The sequence below is a fragment of the Manis javanica genome, chromosome 1 (genome assembly GCF_040802235.1).
Source record: "Manis javanica isolate MJ-LG chromosome 1, MJ_LKY, whole genome shotgun sequence".
Taxonomy (NCBI): Eukaryota; Metazoa; Chordata; class Mammalia; order Pholidota; family Manidae; genus Manis; species Manis javanica.
Window position 1 is genome coordinate 14,998,356 of NC_133156.1, and position 15,332 is coordinate 15,013,687.

General features: G+C 50.4%; 1 protein-coding gene across 9 annotated transcripts in view; it reads left to right on the forward strand.

Moving 5' to 3' along the window:
• Window positions 1-15,332, forward strand: part of MTUS2 (microtubule associated scaffold protein 2) — a 501,163-nt gene that overhangs the window by 479,880 nt on the left and 5,951 nt on the right. For all 9 annotated transcript variants that reach the window (XM_073228704.1, XM_073228715.1, XM_073228711.1 and 6 more), the window contains 5 exons: window positions 6,881-6,986; window positions 8,936-9,009; window positions 12,490-12,588; window positions 13,538-13,657; window positions 15,201-15,298. In XM_073228704.1, coding sequence (XP_073084805.1) covers window positions 6,881-6,986; window positions 8,936-9,009; window positions 12,490-12,588; window positions 13,538-13,657; window positions 15,201-15,298 — 497 coding nt within the window. The remainder of the gene's footprint in view (window positions 1-6,880; window positions 6,987-8,935; window positions 9,010-12,489; window positions 12,589-13,537; window positions 13,658-15,200; window positions 15,299-15,332) is intronic.

The window sequence follows — 15,332 nt, forward strand, 5'->3', positions numbered from 1 at the left end:
CTTATTCCATGAGGGCAGTGATGATAATAAGCACACACTTACCTAGCACATGGCATGCATCAGGCGCCACTCCTAGCTCTTCACGAACTAGACTGAGTCATTGAATTCCCACAATAACCCTACGAGGTAGGTGCCATTGTTATCACCATTTTACAGGTGGGAACAACGAGACGCGGAGGTTAAATAGCCTGCTGGATTCACAGAGCTGGTCATGAAAAGCCACGGTTGAACCCAGTCTGGCCCCAGGATCTTTGCTCTCGAGCTTTAAATGAGAGCTGCCAGCCAGGTTTCCTGCGGCTGTTTGGTGCCTGATGGTACCTGCACAGACCAGGCTCTCAGTCTGTTTGCTGAATGAAAGAATGGATTCCACCAGTTAACTGGAGTCCAGCAGTCATGCTGGAGAGGGTGGTTCATCCTGGAATGACTAGAGTGATCCTCAGGGAGCCCGTGGGAGCGGGTGGGAGCTGGACGTGCCCGTGCGCTTGGCCGGCTGCCTCATCCGCTACCACCATCAGCAGGGGCGTGAGACAGGCGGGCAAGGCTGGCGCCGAGAGGGCTTCCCCGGGACTTCCAGCAGTGAGGTTAGGCTGGTTCCACTTTCTTCTCTCTTCCAAGTCCCCAAGGTGCCGATGCGTTAATACCCACCTTCTCACTGGTGTATTGCTTCACGTAGTCTGCCTCTGCCATCCCCAGGGTCCGCTGGCATCTGTGAAGAGAGCTCCTTAAACCCTGGGCTAGTGCCAAGTGGCCCTTCATTAGCATGCGCCTTTGGGCTGCCCTTGGCCAAGTGCTTCCAAACAGGTTCCTGGATGGGGACAGTGCCCAGAGGCTCCTGAATTGCCGGGAGCACAGGAGAAACTTCAGAGTAATAAGAAGGACTGTTGTTGTAATTGAAAATCTCCTATCGGACAGCCCTTTATCCAGCAGCTTAGGCTGGTCAGTCTCCTTTCCTAGAAGTCCCCGGAAACCGGACACAATGGCCTGCCTGGGGCTGTTTAAACACAGAGGCCAGGAAACAGACTAGGTTACAGCTGAAGTTACCTGCTTCTGCTCAGATTAGACACCACCTCCAGCATGGCCTCCTAAGCCCGCTGAGCTAACTCTGGTAAGTAGACACTGACACCTGCTGCTGTCTGTGGCCTTGCCTAGTTCATGACCCCCGGATCCGTCTCAAACCTGGTGCAGTTGGCAGCTTGTCTGTGCCTTTGTGTCCGCCGGCTCTTCATTCCTGATTTGACACAGAAAACAGATTTACCCCCACGTTCACTAAAAAGCTTCTGGTCTGAAGCTCTGAGTTGGCTGGTGGAGACGATGCCGAGAGGTGCAGAGGGAGGACCGGAGGTGGTTGTCAGGCAGCAGAAATGTGCTTTTGGGGGAGGCCTCTGAGCAAAGACTGACGTCGGGGTGCTGTGTATGGAAACCACGGCTGCGCAGAGCCCTGTCTCCGGGGGAGTGTGGCCCAGGGCAGGACGTGTCACTGGGCTTTGCTGGTGCAGGAGCACATGTGGGGGGACATGCCCCCACTTCACCCTGAAGCTGAGACATAGCAGCCTTTTAGAGATTTCGTACTGGGAGGGACTGCACGCAAAGAAAGCCCTCCCTTCTCCACCTGAGAATGAGTTACACAGCTGCCTGTGGATATTTCAAAAGTGCTCTGTCTGCTGAGGGCTCTGAGTCCTGTTCTTCTTGGTCCTTTATAGTAGCCAAAGCGATTCACTCATTTGCTGTGCAAAGAAGTTTGCAAGGATGCCCACTGTGTGCAGGGCATCATGACGGGGCCACTGCCAGAGATACCAAGATGTGTGAAGTGCCGACTTGCCGGCTTAGAGCCTCAGGTTAGGCCAGGGAAAGTTCTGGGGCCAGTGCCCAAGAAACTATGGCAGTGGGTGAGAAATAGAGGTGACGCATTTAGGAGCTCAGGGGTGACTTCCAGCTGTGAAGTTAAGGGAAAGCTTTATGGCGGAAATAGCTTCTGAAGGCTTTATATTTGAGTAAACCTTGCCTATAGAAACCCATTGGTTTGGGGGGAGATGAATGATCTAAATCTATAAATTATTCAGGCCCCCGATTCTCCTCCCGGTGCTGACTGTTGGCTGTCATCCTGACCGTCAGCTCCTGCAGCAGAGAGCATGCAGGCAGCGAGGTGCAAGAGGAAAACACACATAAGTCCAGTATTCTGATTTCCAGATAGAATAAATGCTCACTCGCCTCGCGCAGGAGAGATTCAAGTGTGTGGCTGCAGTGGCGATGTGGATGGTCCCTGGTTTCGGTTACCTGTGCTGGACTCGCCATGCTTGGCTCTTCCTCATCAGAGACGGTTGCATTTGGTAGTGCTGGCTCCGAGGACGGGGACATCTCTGTCCTTCTGGGGCCTTAAAGATCGAGTGGACGGATCTGGCCTCTCATGCTCCAGTGCCCCACGGCTGGCAGTGGGGAGGCTGCCCCCCGTTTTGACCCAGGGTTTTCTGAGGCCTTACTAACTGGGAACCCACGTGCTCAGGCGGCCCGCCCCTGCACCCCCTGCAGGATCCCCCATGATAACTCCCGCCACCCACGGAGCTAGAGGGGCGGACTGTCTCTCTCTCTGGCTACACACTGGAATCACCTGGGGGAGCTTCTGGCAAAATGGCCTTCCCTGTCCTCACCGCACATTGATAGAATCAGAACCACCAGGTGGAGCCCAGCATCAGGGCGCTTGTAGAGGTGCCCCAGGCCCAGGACTGCCGCTGTCGTGGGAGATGATGCCAAGCCTTGTTCTTTAGTTCTGCCGACCCCAGTGAGGGGCACGAGCAGGGGGGCATGGCCTTGTCGCTGCACTTTCTTAAGTGACTTTAAAGATATGGTATGACTTTGAAAAGTGTGACAAAGAGGCATTTCATCAAAATCACTCATTCCATAGCTAGCTACATATTAATAGGAGCCAGATTGCCGGAGTGCCCCTCCCTTTAGGTGTGCAAAATGATATTTTCACGATAAACTCACGTGCTTTTCCCTTTTTGCCCCCTACATAGTTCCTTGTCGGCCCAGTTTCCAGTCCGATGTTCTGGATTCCTTTGGGTGTTCCCCAGAGATGCTCAGCCCCAGAGCTTGGTGGTCAAAGGCCGGACTTGTGACCTTGGACCCCCTTCCCCCAAGACCAGCCGGCAGTCTCTTCACTTCAGGGGCCACTAGCTCCCAAATGTACTGTGGATTCCGCTCCATGAAGTCTGTGCAAAGGTTCCTTCTCCTTGGGGAGCAGTAGAGATCCTCCTCAGAAGTTTACATTCGCTTCGTCTCTTATCTCACCTTTTGTAAAAAAAAGTTGTCCTTTTAGACTGACTAGCAGGCTCTGCACCCCCATGCTTAATCAGAACATACACTTTGCCCCTTATCCAGCATTATGTCAAGTCCCCTACACAGCAGGCACATGCCCGCCTTCAGAAGAAACCGTACTCTCTCTAATCCAACAGCATGAAGGCCCGAGGGGCCTCTGTCTTCCAGGGCACAGCCCCACCCCAGCACAGTGCGGAGCCTCCAAATGCTGGCTGGAGGCGGTGCAGGGAAGTTCGCAGCCTCCATGAACAAGTGCCACACGGTGGGCTGCAGAGGGGGCATCCCGGGAATGGGATGAATCCAGACTGGGAACTGTGGCATGGCCAGCTGCCTGCCTGGGTCACCACCCAGGGGATCGTGCAGGGGCGGAAGGAAAGCAGAGGTTCCTTGTTATCTGGAAAGGACAGTCCAGTAACCCTGGAGAGAGTAAACGCGGGCAGTTTACGTCTGTCTCACCAGATATGAACACGAGTCTGGGATGGAGGTAAATGGGAGTTTAATCTAGTTTGGGTTTAATGAGTAAAGAGACAATATAAAGCACATGCTTCTTCAGTCTAAATGTAAGTCTTCTCTGAGTGAATCGCCAGAGCCCCGGGTAATTGCATTTTGCAAATGGATAAATGAACCCAGCCCCGCAGCTCTCTTCTTGTGCCTCTGAGAGGGGCTTCCCCGCCCTCTGCCACGCTGTGACTCAGCCCGGTTGAAGAGCAGACAGCTGTGGGTGGCAGCCTGTGGCGGGCAGCAGCTGCCTCTCCATGCAACAAGGACTCCTCGATGGCAACACTGACGGTCTCTGCCCTAGCCCAGCCCAGCACTCGGCTCCCTGGAGGAGGGTGGCAGGTGGTCCAGCAGTGGCTCTAAAAGCAAAGGACGAATGGCTCGTCCGGCGCAAGCTTGCCACAGCCTAGTAATGGGCTAGAGCCTTTTGCCTCTGATCTGGGGATCTGCCGTGCATAAAATGATCTTGGGTTTCCCTAGGTTCAACTTGTCTGAATCTCCTCAGATGCCCTCAGAAGGTCTCAAGGTCTTCTGAGGCTGAGGGTTCTTTCAAAGTGTGAGCCCAGTGCCATGGAAGACGTCCCAGGGATTATCAAAGGCTATGATGAGAAAGAGGATGGCCAAAGGTGGACCGTCCCTTCCTCATATTCTTTAAAAACCATAAAGACGTATAGAAACTGAAGTTACTGATGAGTAAGGATTACTGTCCCCAAATTTTGGCTCATCAGCTCTTCCTGGTTTCCCTCAAAATGTCATGAGCAGTCCCCTCATTGCACAAAGACCTTTAGAGTCAGGGCATCCGTATTTCATGCATAAAAGCACCTCTGAGAGGCCGTAACAGACAGGCGCATGCCCTTACATCATCCCCGACACACTGGGTGTGGTACTTCATCACCACTAATTCAAAGACCTGCCTTCCAACAGACCAGAGGGGGCATATATTTAGCCACAGACATAGTGTAGTATTTGTCCGACGGGGCATATCTATCTCCAGGATATATGAGATTCTTCTGGAACCCAGTCCGCCCATTCGTCTTTCTGAAACCACTCATGGCAATTTGTGTAAGAGCCCAATAAATTAGAATCATACCAAGGAATGATGAAAAGGTTTTTCTTCATGCTGAACTGGGTAACACATTCAAGTAATGTGTGGGTGCTTGCTCCCACGGACCGTGTGCTGCAGGCTTAACTGACACCAGTAATGAAGCAGAAAGAAATTTCCTTTAGTTTTTTTTTTTTTTTTTAGCTAGTGATTTGTTTTTCCTAGAGACTGAAAGACTTGGGACAAAGATTCCATAAAAATCTCATATAAATAAGAACTGGACGATTAAATACTGTGGCAGTCAGCCTTTCTGCTAAGTGAATTCATAGCTCTGAGCCGTCCAGAAAAATATTGTTCCATCAAAATTAGCCCACAAATAAAAGTGAATCATTATATACCATGTTCATTTTTACATTGTAATGGAGCTTCCCAGCACTGTGGAGCTCACTGTTGGCCTGGCCATTGATATCTCTGTTTTAGTGCACGGGAGAGAAGTCAGACATGTTTTTCCATGCGATTACAGCACCCCAAACGGGAACCTATCCCCATTTAAATCAAAATACTCCCATGTGTCCACTTCCTTTTATGTGGAGAGCCTTCCTCCTTTCAGATCAAAGGTCTGCCTCTATGAATTATCCCCACAGAAATGAGGGACTTTGGAGGTGGCTGAATATTGAATATATTGGCTGGAAGCAAGATGTTCTTAGCTGGTCCACCAAAGAGCTTCAGAACCTGGCCCCATTTGCTGGTTCAGTGCTTTTCAAATGCCAGGTTTTGTGGCAGGTTTTGACACATCAGTAGGTCATGAAATAGACTTAGTGGCTTGTGACTAGCATTTTGAAAAAAAGCAAAGTCAAATAGAGCAGAAAATGTAAAGCCAGATTAATGCAAGTAGGAAGAGAAAGTGTTGTTTTGTAAAACTTTGGTTTTATGTGTGTATGTGCTGGATTATAGCACAATGGTAGTTTTTACAAATGGGTCACTGACAAAGAGTTTGGGAAAACACTGGTGTCCTTTGCTACTATTGGGAGCAGATTATTTTATGCATTTTCTCCTTTTCGTCATGCATTTGAAGTTAAAGCACACCACCACCACCACAGTAACAAAAACAGGAGACATGGTAGGTGTGGGGCCAGGGACAGAGGTCAGGAAAAGTGAAAATAACAATCCTGGACAGTGTCGCTTCTTGTGATTAAACTCCAGGAAATGTACCTACAGCCAGGGAAACAGCAGCCTTGCACTTGAGCAGCTCCCGCCTTCCCCGGGCAGGAGGTCCTAGTAGTAATCTGGAGGGTGAGCTATGGTCTGGAAGCAGAGGGCAGTGAGCACACACAGATCTGCCTGCTGGTAACACGTGATGTGCCTGAGAGATTCACCTTTGGAGTCAGACAGGCCTGAACGAGTGCTGGCTCTGCCATTTACTAGCCGTTGGGCAACATATTTTACTTCTCTCTAAGCCTCAGTCTCCTCGTCTATACAATGGGCATAAAAATATCTACTTCAAAGTGTTGCTGTGAGGGTTCAGTGGAATGACCGAGAGCAGGCAGCTTAGTGAATGTTCCCTGCATTCTCCTTGGGCTCTGTAGCTGCCCCTTGCCACTGGCAAACAGGGCAGACCATCTAGTGGGGAGGACCCTCTTCCCCTCCTTCCCTGTCCTTATGTCACAAAGTGATTGGTGCAGGGGAGAGCACGGGGGTGGGGAGGGATGGTCTAGCCACCAGGCCCAGGATGGCAAAGGGTGGCAAGGAGTGGCATAGGCAACCAACCCCACTGGGAGCTGCCGGTCCCACGTGGGCAGCCAGGCCATGGCAGTGAGTTCCCTGTAACTCCCCCCTGAGTCCAGGGGCTGCCACATCACCCCAAAGGCTGCCCCTCCTGCCTCGGCACAAGGCTGGGAACAGCTGTTGTCCCCGCAGAACGACTGGTCCTTGATGTTTGGGGCCCTTGACCTCTGTTCTCCAAGCAGCAAAGACATTGCTGCCATCGTCCCCAGCTCTCCGTGTAACCATAGCTGTGATCTCCTTCAGGTAGAGGACATCACCGCCAGCCATGAGGCTGCTCTCCTAGAGATGGAAAGTAACCACACAGTTGCCCTTGCAATCCTGCAGGATGACCACGACCACAAAGTCCAAGGTAACTACCAGCCGTGGCGTCTGCAGCCAGCAGGGGGCGCCCTGTGAGCCAACCCATCCGGCAGCAGAAGCAAGGGGCCTGCCCCTCCTGCTCCTCTGACCTTTTCTCCTTTCTTTCTTCCTTTTCTCGTGTCCTTTGTGTTTCTTCCTGTGGAAAGAAGAGAGAGAAATGCAGGATCTAAGTAATATTCCTTTCCTGTGGAGCAGTTATTCTCAGCCTTCCCTGGGTATGAGAATCCCTGGGGAGCTGTACCAGGAGACCCATGCCAGGCCTGGTCCCACCACAGGGTGGTGTAGCTGGTCTCGGGGCTGTCTGGGCATCGGGATTTTTTTAAAGCTCCCCAGGTAATTCTAATACGCAGCGAAATTTGAGAGCCATTCTCACAGAGCACAGTACTCAGCATGGGACAGAGTGTCGTGACCTTAAGACAGTGGAATACACTATGAGTACATGTGAGTTTATACCATCTCCAGAATAGGCACTGGATTTTCTCTTTTCTTGGGGTATTGGGATCATCTGAACATGCACAGAAGCCCATTGTGGACTGTAGCCACTGCAAGTGGTCTCTGGAAAGAGAATATGAATGCAACTGGTGCAGTGAGCCAGTGTTGCCTTTTATTTCTGCATTTTCATATAAAGAGACTGGTAGATTTTCCTGACCAATGAAATCCTGCTTAGACACCATGGCCAAGGCCTTTGCATTTTGTATATAACGTCAAGACGATGTAAGTGTAGTGATAGCTTAAAAATATATTATGGTCAGGATGATTCTCCCAATGACTATTAAAACTAGTCATTTAGACAAAGGCAGGTAGCCCAGAAGGCCACATGACTTTTTCTTTTCTGCAGGTATAAATTTCAGTTATAACATGTAGATTTCTTAGAGACCTTCACCATCATTACTTAAAAGATTTGGGTCAATGGAAACCACAGAGTTTTTCCTAATTGCAGCTCATGCCAATCAGAATAACTGCAGGTTTCCAGTACACTCCTGTCCTAAGTGTATGATCCAGGCTGACCAATGAGACCTTTCCTAGCATGAAACAGTTCTAGCATGAAAACAAATTTCTTGTACAGCCAGAATGAGATGGGCTTCACCCAGCTAATAAGGCTCTTCCCTTCTGGAGGAAAATAGAATCCATTTGCCTAATAAATCTTACATGACATCTCTCTCTGCCTTACTTGCAAATTATCCTGGAATGACACTTTTCACAGAAAAGAATTGTTCCAAACTCTCCAAGAGGCACCAGTTCAATTAGTCCTTCTTCCTGTCTGAGTGTCTTAACATTGAATCTTCGCTGAAGCAAATCCTAGGGAGAGATCTCTGGTTCCCAGAGTGTGGCCCAGAGGCCAGCGAGGGGTCCTTGCCGACACAGCGCCGGCGCCCCTCACCCACCTATTCCCAGGAAGCCAGGCTGGCCCCAGGGCTGCTCGTACGTGTGCCATCCTGGAAAGCTGTCCCTTTAGCCCCAGGTGGCAGCTCTGTGGTCAAAAGGGGTGATACTGGGAGGGGAAGAAAGTGGAGATTTAACATTCATTCCTCAGTTGTTTTACCATGAGGACAATTTGGAGAAGCAATGAGCACCATGAATGGTTTGACCAGGATGGCTATAGAGCAGGTCATAGAAATGAGCATGAGTGTGTGTGTGTGTGTGTGTGTGTGTGTGTGTGTGTGTGTGTGTGTACCTGCATACACACATGCCCTTTGTGCTCTCTTTGCATCCCTTATTTTTTTCTTTCCCTCTTTTCTTTCTCTTTCTCCTGTTTCCTTCCTTTTTCTCTCTCTCTTCTAAATAACATCACAATTTCAAAGTCACGCAGAGCCCTCTTTACGCTTAGGTCTGCCGTATCCCTTCTTTACCTCAGTTCCTTGTCTCAGTCTGGCAAGAGTCTTGTTTGATCCTTTCCAAAAGAAAGACTGATTGGGCAATTTGATGCTTGCTTTCCAGAATTGATGTCTACCCATGAGCTTGAAAAGAAGGAATTGGAAGAAAATTTTGAAAAGCTGCGGCTGTCCTTACAGGTTAGTGGCTCCTTAACGCTGACGGTGAGCTAATGGCAGCACCATTATTCCTGTCCACAGACATTTATCTGGCACCTGCTGTATACTGGATCCTGTACTAACCGTTGGAATATAGAGGTAAATAAGACATACTCCCCGCCCTTGAGGAGCTGGTGTGCACTCAGAGCTGTGACACACACAGTGACAGACCACCGCAGAAGTACCATGTCCTTACACCAAATGACAGGCAGCGCCACGGGAGCTCCAAGAGTCTGATCCCTTCTTGCTGTGGCCAGAGGAGTAACAGCTGTGTTTGAAGAAGGGGAGGACATAGGGAAGAAAGCATTCTAGGCAGAGGGTATGGTTAGTCACCGGGAGGCGGGATGAGACGAAAAGCATTTTCTTTGCCTTCTGCCACCGATCTGCAGAGAATGCGGGTCTCCGATGGCAGCGGTGCGGCCTGGATGCCTTCTGACCTCTAAGGGGGGACTGAAGGGTCTCTCGGATCACAGGCATCTATCTCCCTCCTGCTTCTAGAGACCAGCCTAGCCACTTCTATGAAAAGACATTGCCCACCTCCATCCCTAGGGGAGCTGGCTGGGGAACCATGGTGAGGCGGGTAGCCCTGCTCCCATTCCCAGCTATAGACGTCCCACATATAACAAGATTCTTTTTTAAGCATTAAGCACATGCACATCTAGAAATTTTGGAAGGCGATTGCCGTAACTATAATACAAAGGCAGGACTATTCCTTCTTTGATGGCTCACTTTCCCCTGGCAAAGGTCATTGCGCAGAGCATGACCGGATGACCAAAGAATCCAGGATTACAGAGACAGCCAGTGTTACCACCACAGTGTGTTATTCAAAAAGTTTGCAGGGGAAACTGCCTCCGGCAAGCCCCCCACCAACCCAGCCATCTGTTGACGGGCCTGCGGTACGTCTGTGCTTGTCCTCATGTGGCTAATCCATGTACCCCCGACCCCAACCGTCAGATGCACAGTCCTTAAGGAACACAAACTGAGACAGTGACAGCCACCCTGTGATGTAACAAAAACCCCACCCAGTCCAAAACCAAAAGAAGTCAGAGTTTTGTTTAGTCGGCGAGTCTTCACTCTGCCACTCACCTTAAACAGTCATGAATTGTACATATTTTCATTGCAACTCTGCCTGGCCAGGATGCCTTTGGGTTGGAGATTATTTGGTATAAGGCGGATGGAATTGCTCACGCCAACCTCCTTGGGCTCCTGGCAGCTAGAGAAATGGGTTTGGGGTCAGAGATTTGAGCTTTGGGTTTGAAAGTACCTCCTTGCACTAGCTTTGGAATCGGGCAGTTATGTAAAGTCTGTAAATGCTCATTTAGTCATCTGTAAAATGGAGATGATGGCAGTACCTTCCTCAAGGTGTGAGATTAATGGAAATTATGTACCTAAAGTGTCCAGCACCCGATTGGCTCATGTGAGTGCTAATAACTAGAATCTACTGCTATTAAAATAGCTTCAAGCGTTGTTCCGTTTGCATCATTATCATTGCCATCATTAATGTGCCATTGGTTAACTCCAGCGTGGCCCATGCTGGGCAGGTCATCAGCTGGGTCTTTGTGCCTCTTACCTTGGAAGAGTCAGCGCAGGTTGAAAAGTAGTCTATCCTGTCTGATTGCTGCACCCCATTGTGTGCCTGTATGTGGATCCGTTTTGAGAAATGGTGGAGAAGGCAGAAAAAAACACAATTTGATATTTTCGATCAATCCTAGGTGGTATTTGCCTGATGCATTTTTCCTGTTTGTGTTTTTTTAACGGAAGAGACAAGGTTTGAGAGAAATGCTTCCTCTGACAGTACTGACATGACATGGTTTGATGTAGGAGCCACATGTGATAGTCATTTTTATAGTCACATCTGGAAGGTATCAGCAGCTGTGCAGTGGCTGTGTGCTGGGCCCAGCTGTGGCTGCCCTGGGCTGGGTTTATACCTGCCAGCTCATGTGTGCACAGACTCCCACTGACGCCCACATTACCCTCTCTGCACCAGCATTTGCATTTAATGGCACTGCATGGGCTTCTGTTTCTGGAAAGTGAAATGAAAGTAACTGGTAACAAAGAAGGAAAGGAACCTGCCAGGGGTAGTTTGCAAAGCAAGACCCTCTGTCATGCTGCAGAAAGCCATCAAGCCAGCGCTTCCTGCAGTACAGCGTTATCATGCAGACTGGCATAATTTTCAACACCTAGCTCCTGCTATTTGGAGGGATGGAGCTGTTTCCCAGAAGAGTTCACGGAAGGAACTATGTTTCGGTGTTACAGAAATGGTGTCCCTGGCAGAAGAACGCTGGAGTGCTCACTGTGGGTATTTGCTGTGCTTGAGCATCAAGACAAAGCTCCCTGCCTGGCATCCTTTGCTTGCCGGCTGTGATCAGTCGTTGCTGGGCTGTGAAGGGAATGGGTCAGTGTAGTCGCACCTGTCCTGGCAGCCAGGGAAGGGGCAGGGTGCTTCCGCAGACAGGCCTTCATTCTTCCAGCCCACACACAGAGGGCCGCCCCCCAGCAGGTGCTCCGGGCAGAGGGTCTACACAGGAGAACAGATTCAGCTCGCGTGGCAGCTCACACCAGAGAACAGGCAGCCCTGCCATGAGGCCTGGAACAGCCGAGCGGAGGCCGGAAGTGAGCCAGGAATGAGAGGGAGCTGGGATATACTAAGGGTCAGGGGAGCAAAAACCGAGCTGGGAGACAAGAGAGGCTGATCTGGAGGCACGTCTGCATCAAAGTGTGCATTCATCTTGATGCCAGTGGGGCTTACATGGGGGTGATGGCTGCAGTTCGCACTTTACAAAGCTCCCCAGCTCCAGTGTGAGGAAAGAAGAGCGAACGCAGGTGCCGGGGCCAGGAAAGAGCCTGCAGCGTGGCCTGCCCGCAGGTAGGGCAGTGCAATCGGGAGAGGCCGTGGGCTCCAGGGCCATTCGGCAGGTGGAGTCAGCGGGACTTGACCATTGACCCAGTAATTAGTGTGTTTGGTGGCAGAAAAGGGGTCTCAGGCAGAGAGAGAAGTCAAGGATGGTTTGAGCACAGTTCTTTAAGATAGATTTTAATTGTCCCTCTGAACTCAAGGACTAGATAGCCCCAGGACTAGCTGATTTTCTACCTCTATGAGGTCAGATAATAAATTATTAGATGCCCCCTACAAGCTTCTTCTTTTCGGGGCGGGGGGAACACCATTCTCATCTCAGGAGGAGCTTGGACTGGGCCCCTGCCTTGAGTCTCTCCACAGCCCGGCGTTGCTGCCCTCTGTGTGTGGCAAGAAGGTCCATCTGTGTCGGGGTTTCTGTGGTCTGTTCTGGACGAGGGGGACATTTGGGTGAATCTCCCTCTGTCATCTGATGCGGAAGCTCCAGAAGGGGAACCCTGAGTAGCCCCTGAGCTGAGCCCCTGGGGTGGGGCTGCTGCCCCCCAGTGCTTCCTGGGCTGCCATGTCTGCAGTGCGCCAAGCTGGGCTTCCCGTCTTGTTACTCGCAGGACCAGGTAGACACGCTGACCTTCCAGAGCCAGTCTCTGCGGGACCGAGCCAGACGCTTCGAGGAGGCTTTGAGGAAAAACACTGAAGAGCAGCTGGAGGTGGGCATGCCTTCCAGGCTTCCAGAACCTTCAGGGCTCCCCTGGCCGTCTCTGCTGAGCCTCACCCCAGGGAGCCGCATGGCTCCAGGGATCAGCATGGCGGGGGGCTCTCCATCCTGGCCAGGGCCAGCCCCTCCATCCTGTCCTCTCCCAGCATGGGTTGAAGCTGGCAAAATTCCTTCCCTCTGGTGTAGGGTTGCCAGGTAAACATGACACCCAGTTCAATTTGAATTACAGGTAAATGAATTTTTTAGTATAAAGAATGTCCCAAGCAATACTTGTACTAAGAAAAGAAAAAAAGAAAAGGAGTTTATCTAAAATTCAAACCTAACTGAACGTCCTGTATTTTTTGTTGTTTCCATACCTGGAAACCTTATTCCAACATTCATTTTCCTAAAATGCCCTACTTCTGCTTTTTAAACTACCTTACTCATTTCCTGTGCATGGACCACCTGCCCACCCCCACTATCTGGGCTCAGGGGGGAATCCTCTAAATCCCCCCTTGTCTGTTGAATCAAAGAGTCTGGGTGAATGTTAAAAGCCAGCACTGAATTTATACTTTTTATCCCATGAGTTCCCTTTTGGGGACGGGCTGGCAATGTCCAGCCATTCCAGCTTCCAGACTTCGCAGTGGATGACAACTGTAACTCTCCCATCTCCCAAGGAGCTGGACTTTTAGTTAGCATTTCCGGTAGAAAATTAGTGGGCATCTTTATCAGGGCAGGAAGTTGTGAGCATTCTCTCTGTCTCTCTGTGTGTGTGCGTGTGTGTGTGTGTGTGTGTGTGTGTGTGTGTGTGTGTGTGTGTGTGTGTGTGTGTCTGTCTGTCTGTCTTTCATGCCCCTCTGCCCATTGGGAAGCTTACCAAGGAAGGCCTGATGTAGCTGACTTGCGACACTGGTGAATAGCTGGCTTTTTGTCAAGCATGTCACTGCTTTCTGCCCCTACAGATTGCTCTGGCTCCTTACCAGCACTTGGAAGAAGACATGAAGAGTCTGAAGCAAGTATTAGAGATGAAGAATCAGCAAATACACCAGCAGGAAAAAAAGATTCTTGAGCTGGAAAAGCTGGTGAGTCAGCCTGTTGCTTTGGGAGAGCCCCTGCACCCAAAGTGGAATCCCTTACTGTCATGATGCATGGCATGGTTAACAGTATGCAGGGGCTGGGTCCCTTGCCTGCCCATTGCTTACCCCCGACTGGAAAATTCCATCTCTTGAGTCTCAAGGCCTTTCTTGGGAAGCCAGGAGTTTTGATGCAGAATCTCAGGAGTGGTGTCATTTTATACAGCTCTGCAGCCCTCTGCTTGCCTGCCTCCACCGCTGTGCATTGCTCTGACATGCTCTGTAGGCATCTTTTGCTGCATGGGTGCTAAGCAGTTAGGATAGGAATAGATGGGGATATGAGTGGCTATTACCAACATCCTGGGTGATGCCGGCCACCTGGCCCCACCCAGCAGCCCAGAGCTTCCCTGCAAAGCCAGAGCGAAGGCCCTGGGGTCTCACCGACAGAGCCCTGCTCCTCCTCGCCCTGTCATGCCACCCGGCCACCCCAGGGCCTGGTGACCCTCCTCCTCCAGGCTGGCCCACCCACAGTCAGTTGTCCAGTCACCCACAGCCTCAGGGCTTATTTGGCTGTTGCTATCATGTTGCAGGCATTCTGCAGGCATGTATGACTTCTCATTCCAGAAAGCTTTCCAGGCAAAAAAAAAAAAAAGAACTGATTCAATCACTTCCCATTTCCTGGGAGCAAAGTTGAAGGCTGGTTGAAGAGCCTTGGTGAAGAGCAGGGACAGAGACCAGTCCTTGGGCTTTGATTCCAGAGCCTTCTTCATGCAGCAGGGACAGTTTTCTTTAAAGATTTAAAGTCCGCACAGTGAATTTGTCACATTCCTTTCAAGAAAAGAATTTATTTCTAAAATCAGTTATCTGAGAACAGAACTGTAGTTCAGCTGGGTCTCGGGCCTGGGGGCAGGCTGACAGAGAGAAAAGCATTAAAAGTGCTGGAGAGTAACAACCACCAGTGATACTATTTCCCGATAATGTACCAAGCGCATTTGGGCTTTGGGTTCTGGACTGCCCATAGCCTCAGAAAGAAAAAATGTCCACATAACTTACATTTTCGTCCCTCTATTGATACAGCATGTCATAGGGTGCAGCATGCCTTATGACACCCGGCTAGGGATGGCAGTGCAGCACAGTTGACCTGTTGGGAAGAACCAGGGGACCCATTAGCCAAACCAGGTCCTGATGGGGTTCACGGCTTATCTCTGATAATTGCAAGGGGACGCTCACTGTAAGAGATAATATTCTCTGCAGGAACCGGATATATACATACCCACAGATGCATGATACGTGTAAAGGAAAAATATGTACCTAAAATGCATGTAACAGTACTTACTTTGACTACATACATATACTCTGGTCATTTCGGTTTTATTTTGTTCACAAAAGAAATGCTGCTCATGTCCCTCTCACCGACTTCACACCTCACTAATGCATTGCAAGCTGCTGTTTGCAAACGCTGTTCATAATCCGCCAAAGGCCAGAAGCCAAGGGCACTGGCCTCCTATCTGAAGGCCTTGCCGAGAGCCTCATAATTCCACATCCTTTATAGGCAGAAAAGAACATTATCCTGGAAGAAAAGATCCAAGTTCTCCAGCAGCAGAATGAAGACCTCAGAGCCAGGATCGACCAGAACACCGTGGTCACGAGGTAGGCAGGCCGGGGGCGGGGTTGGAGCTCACAA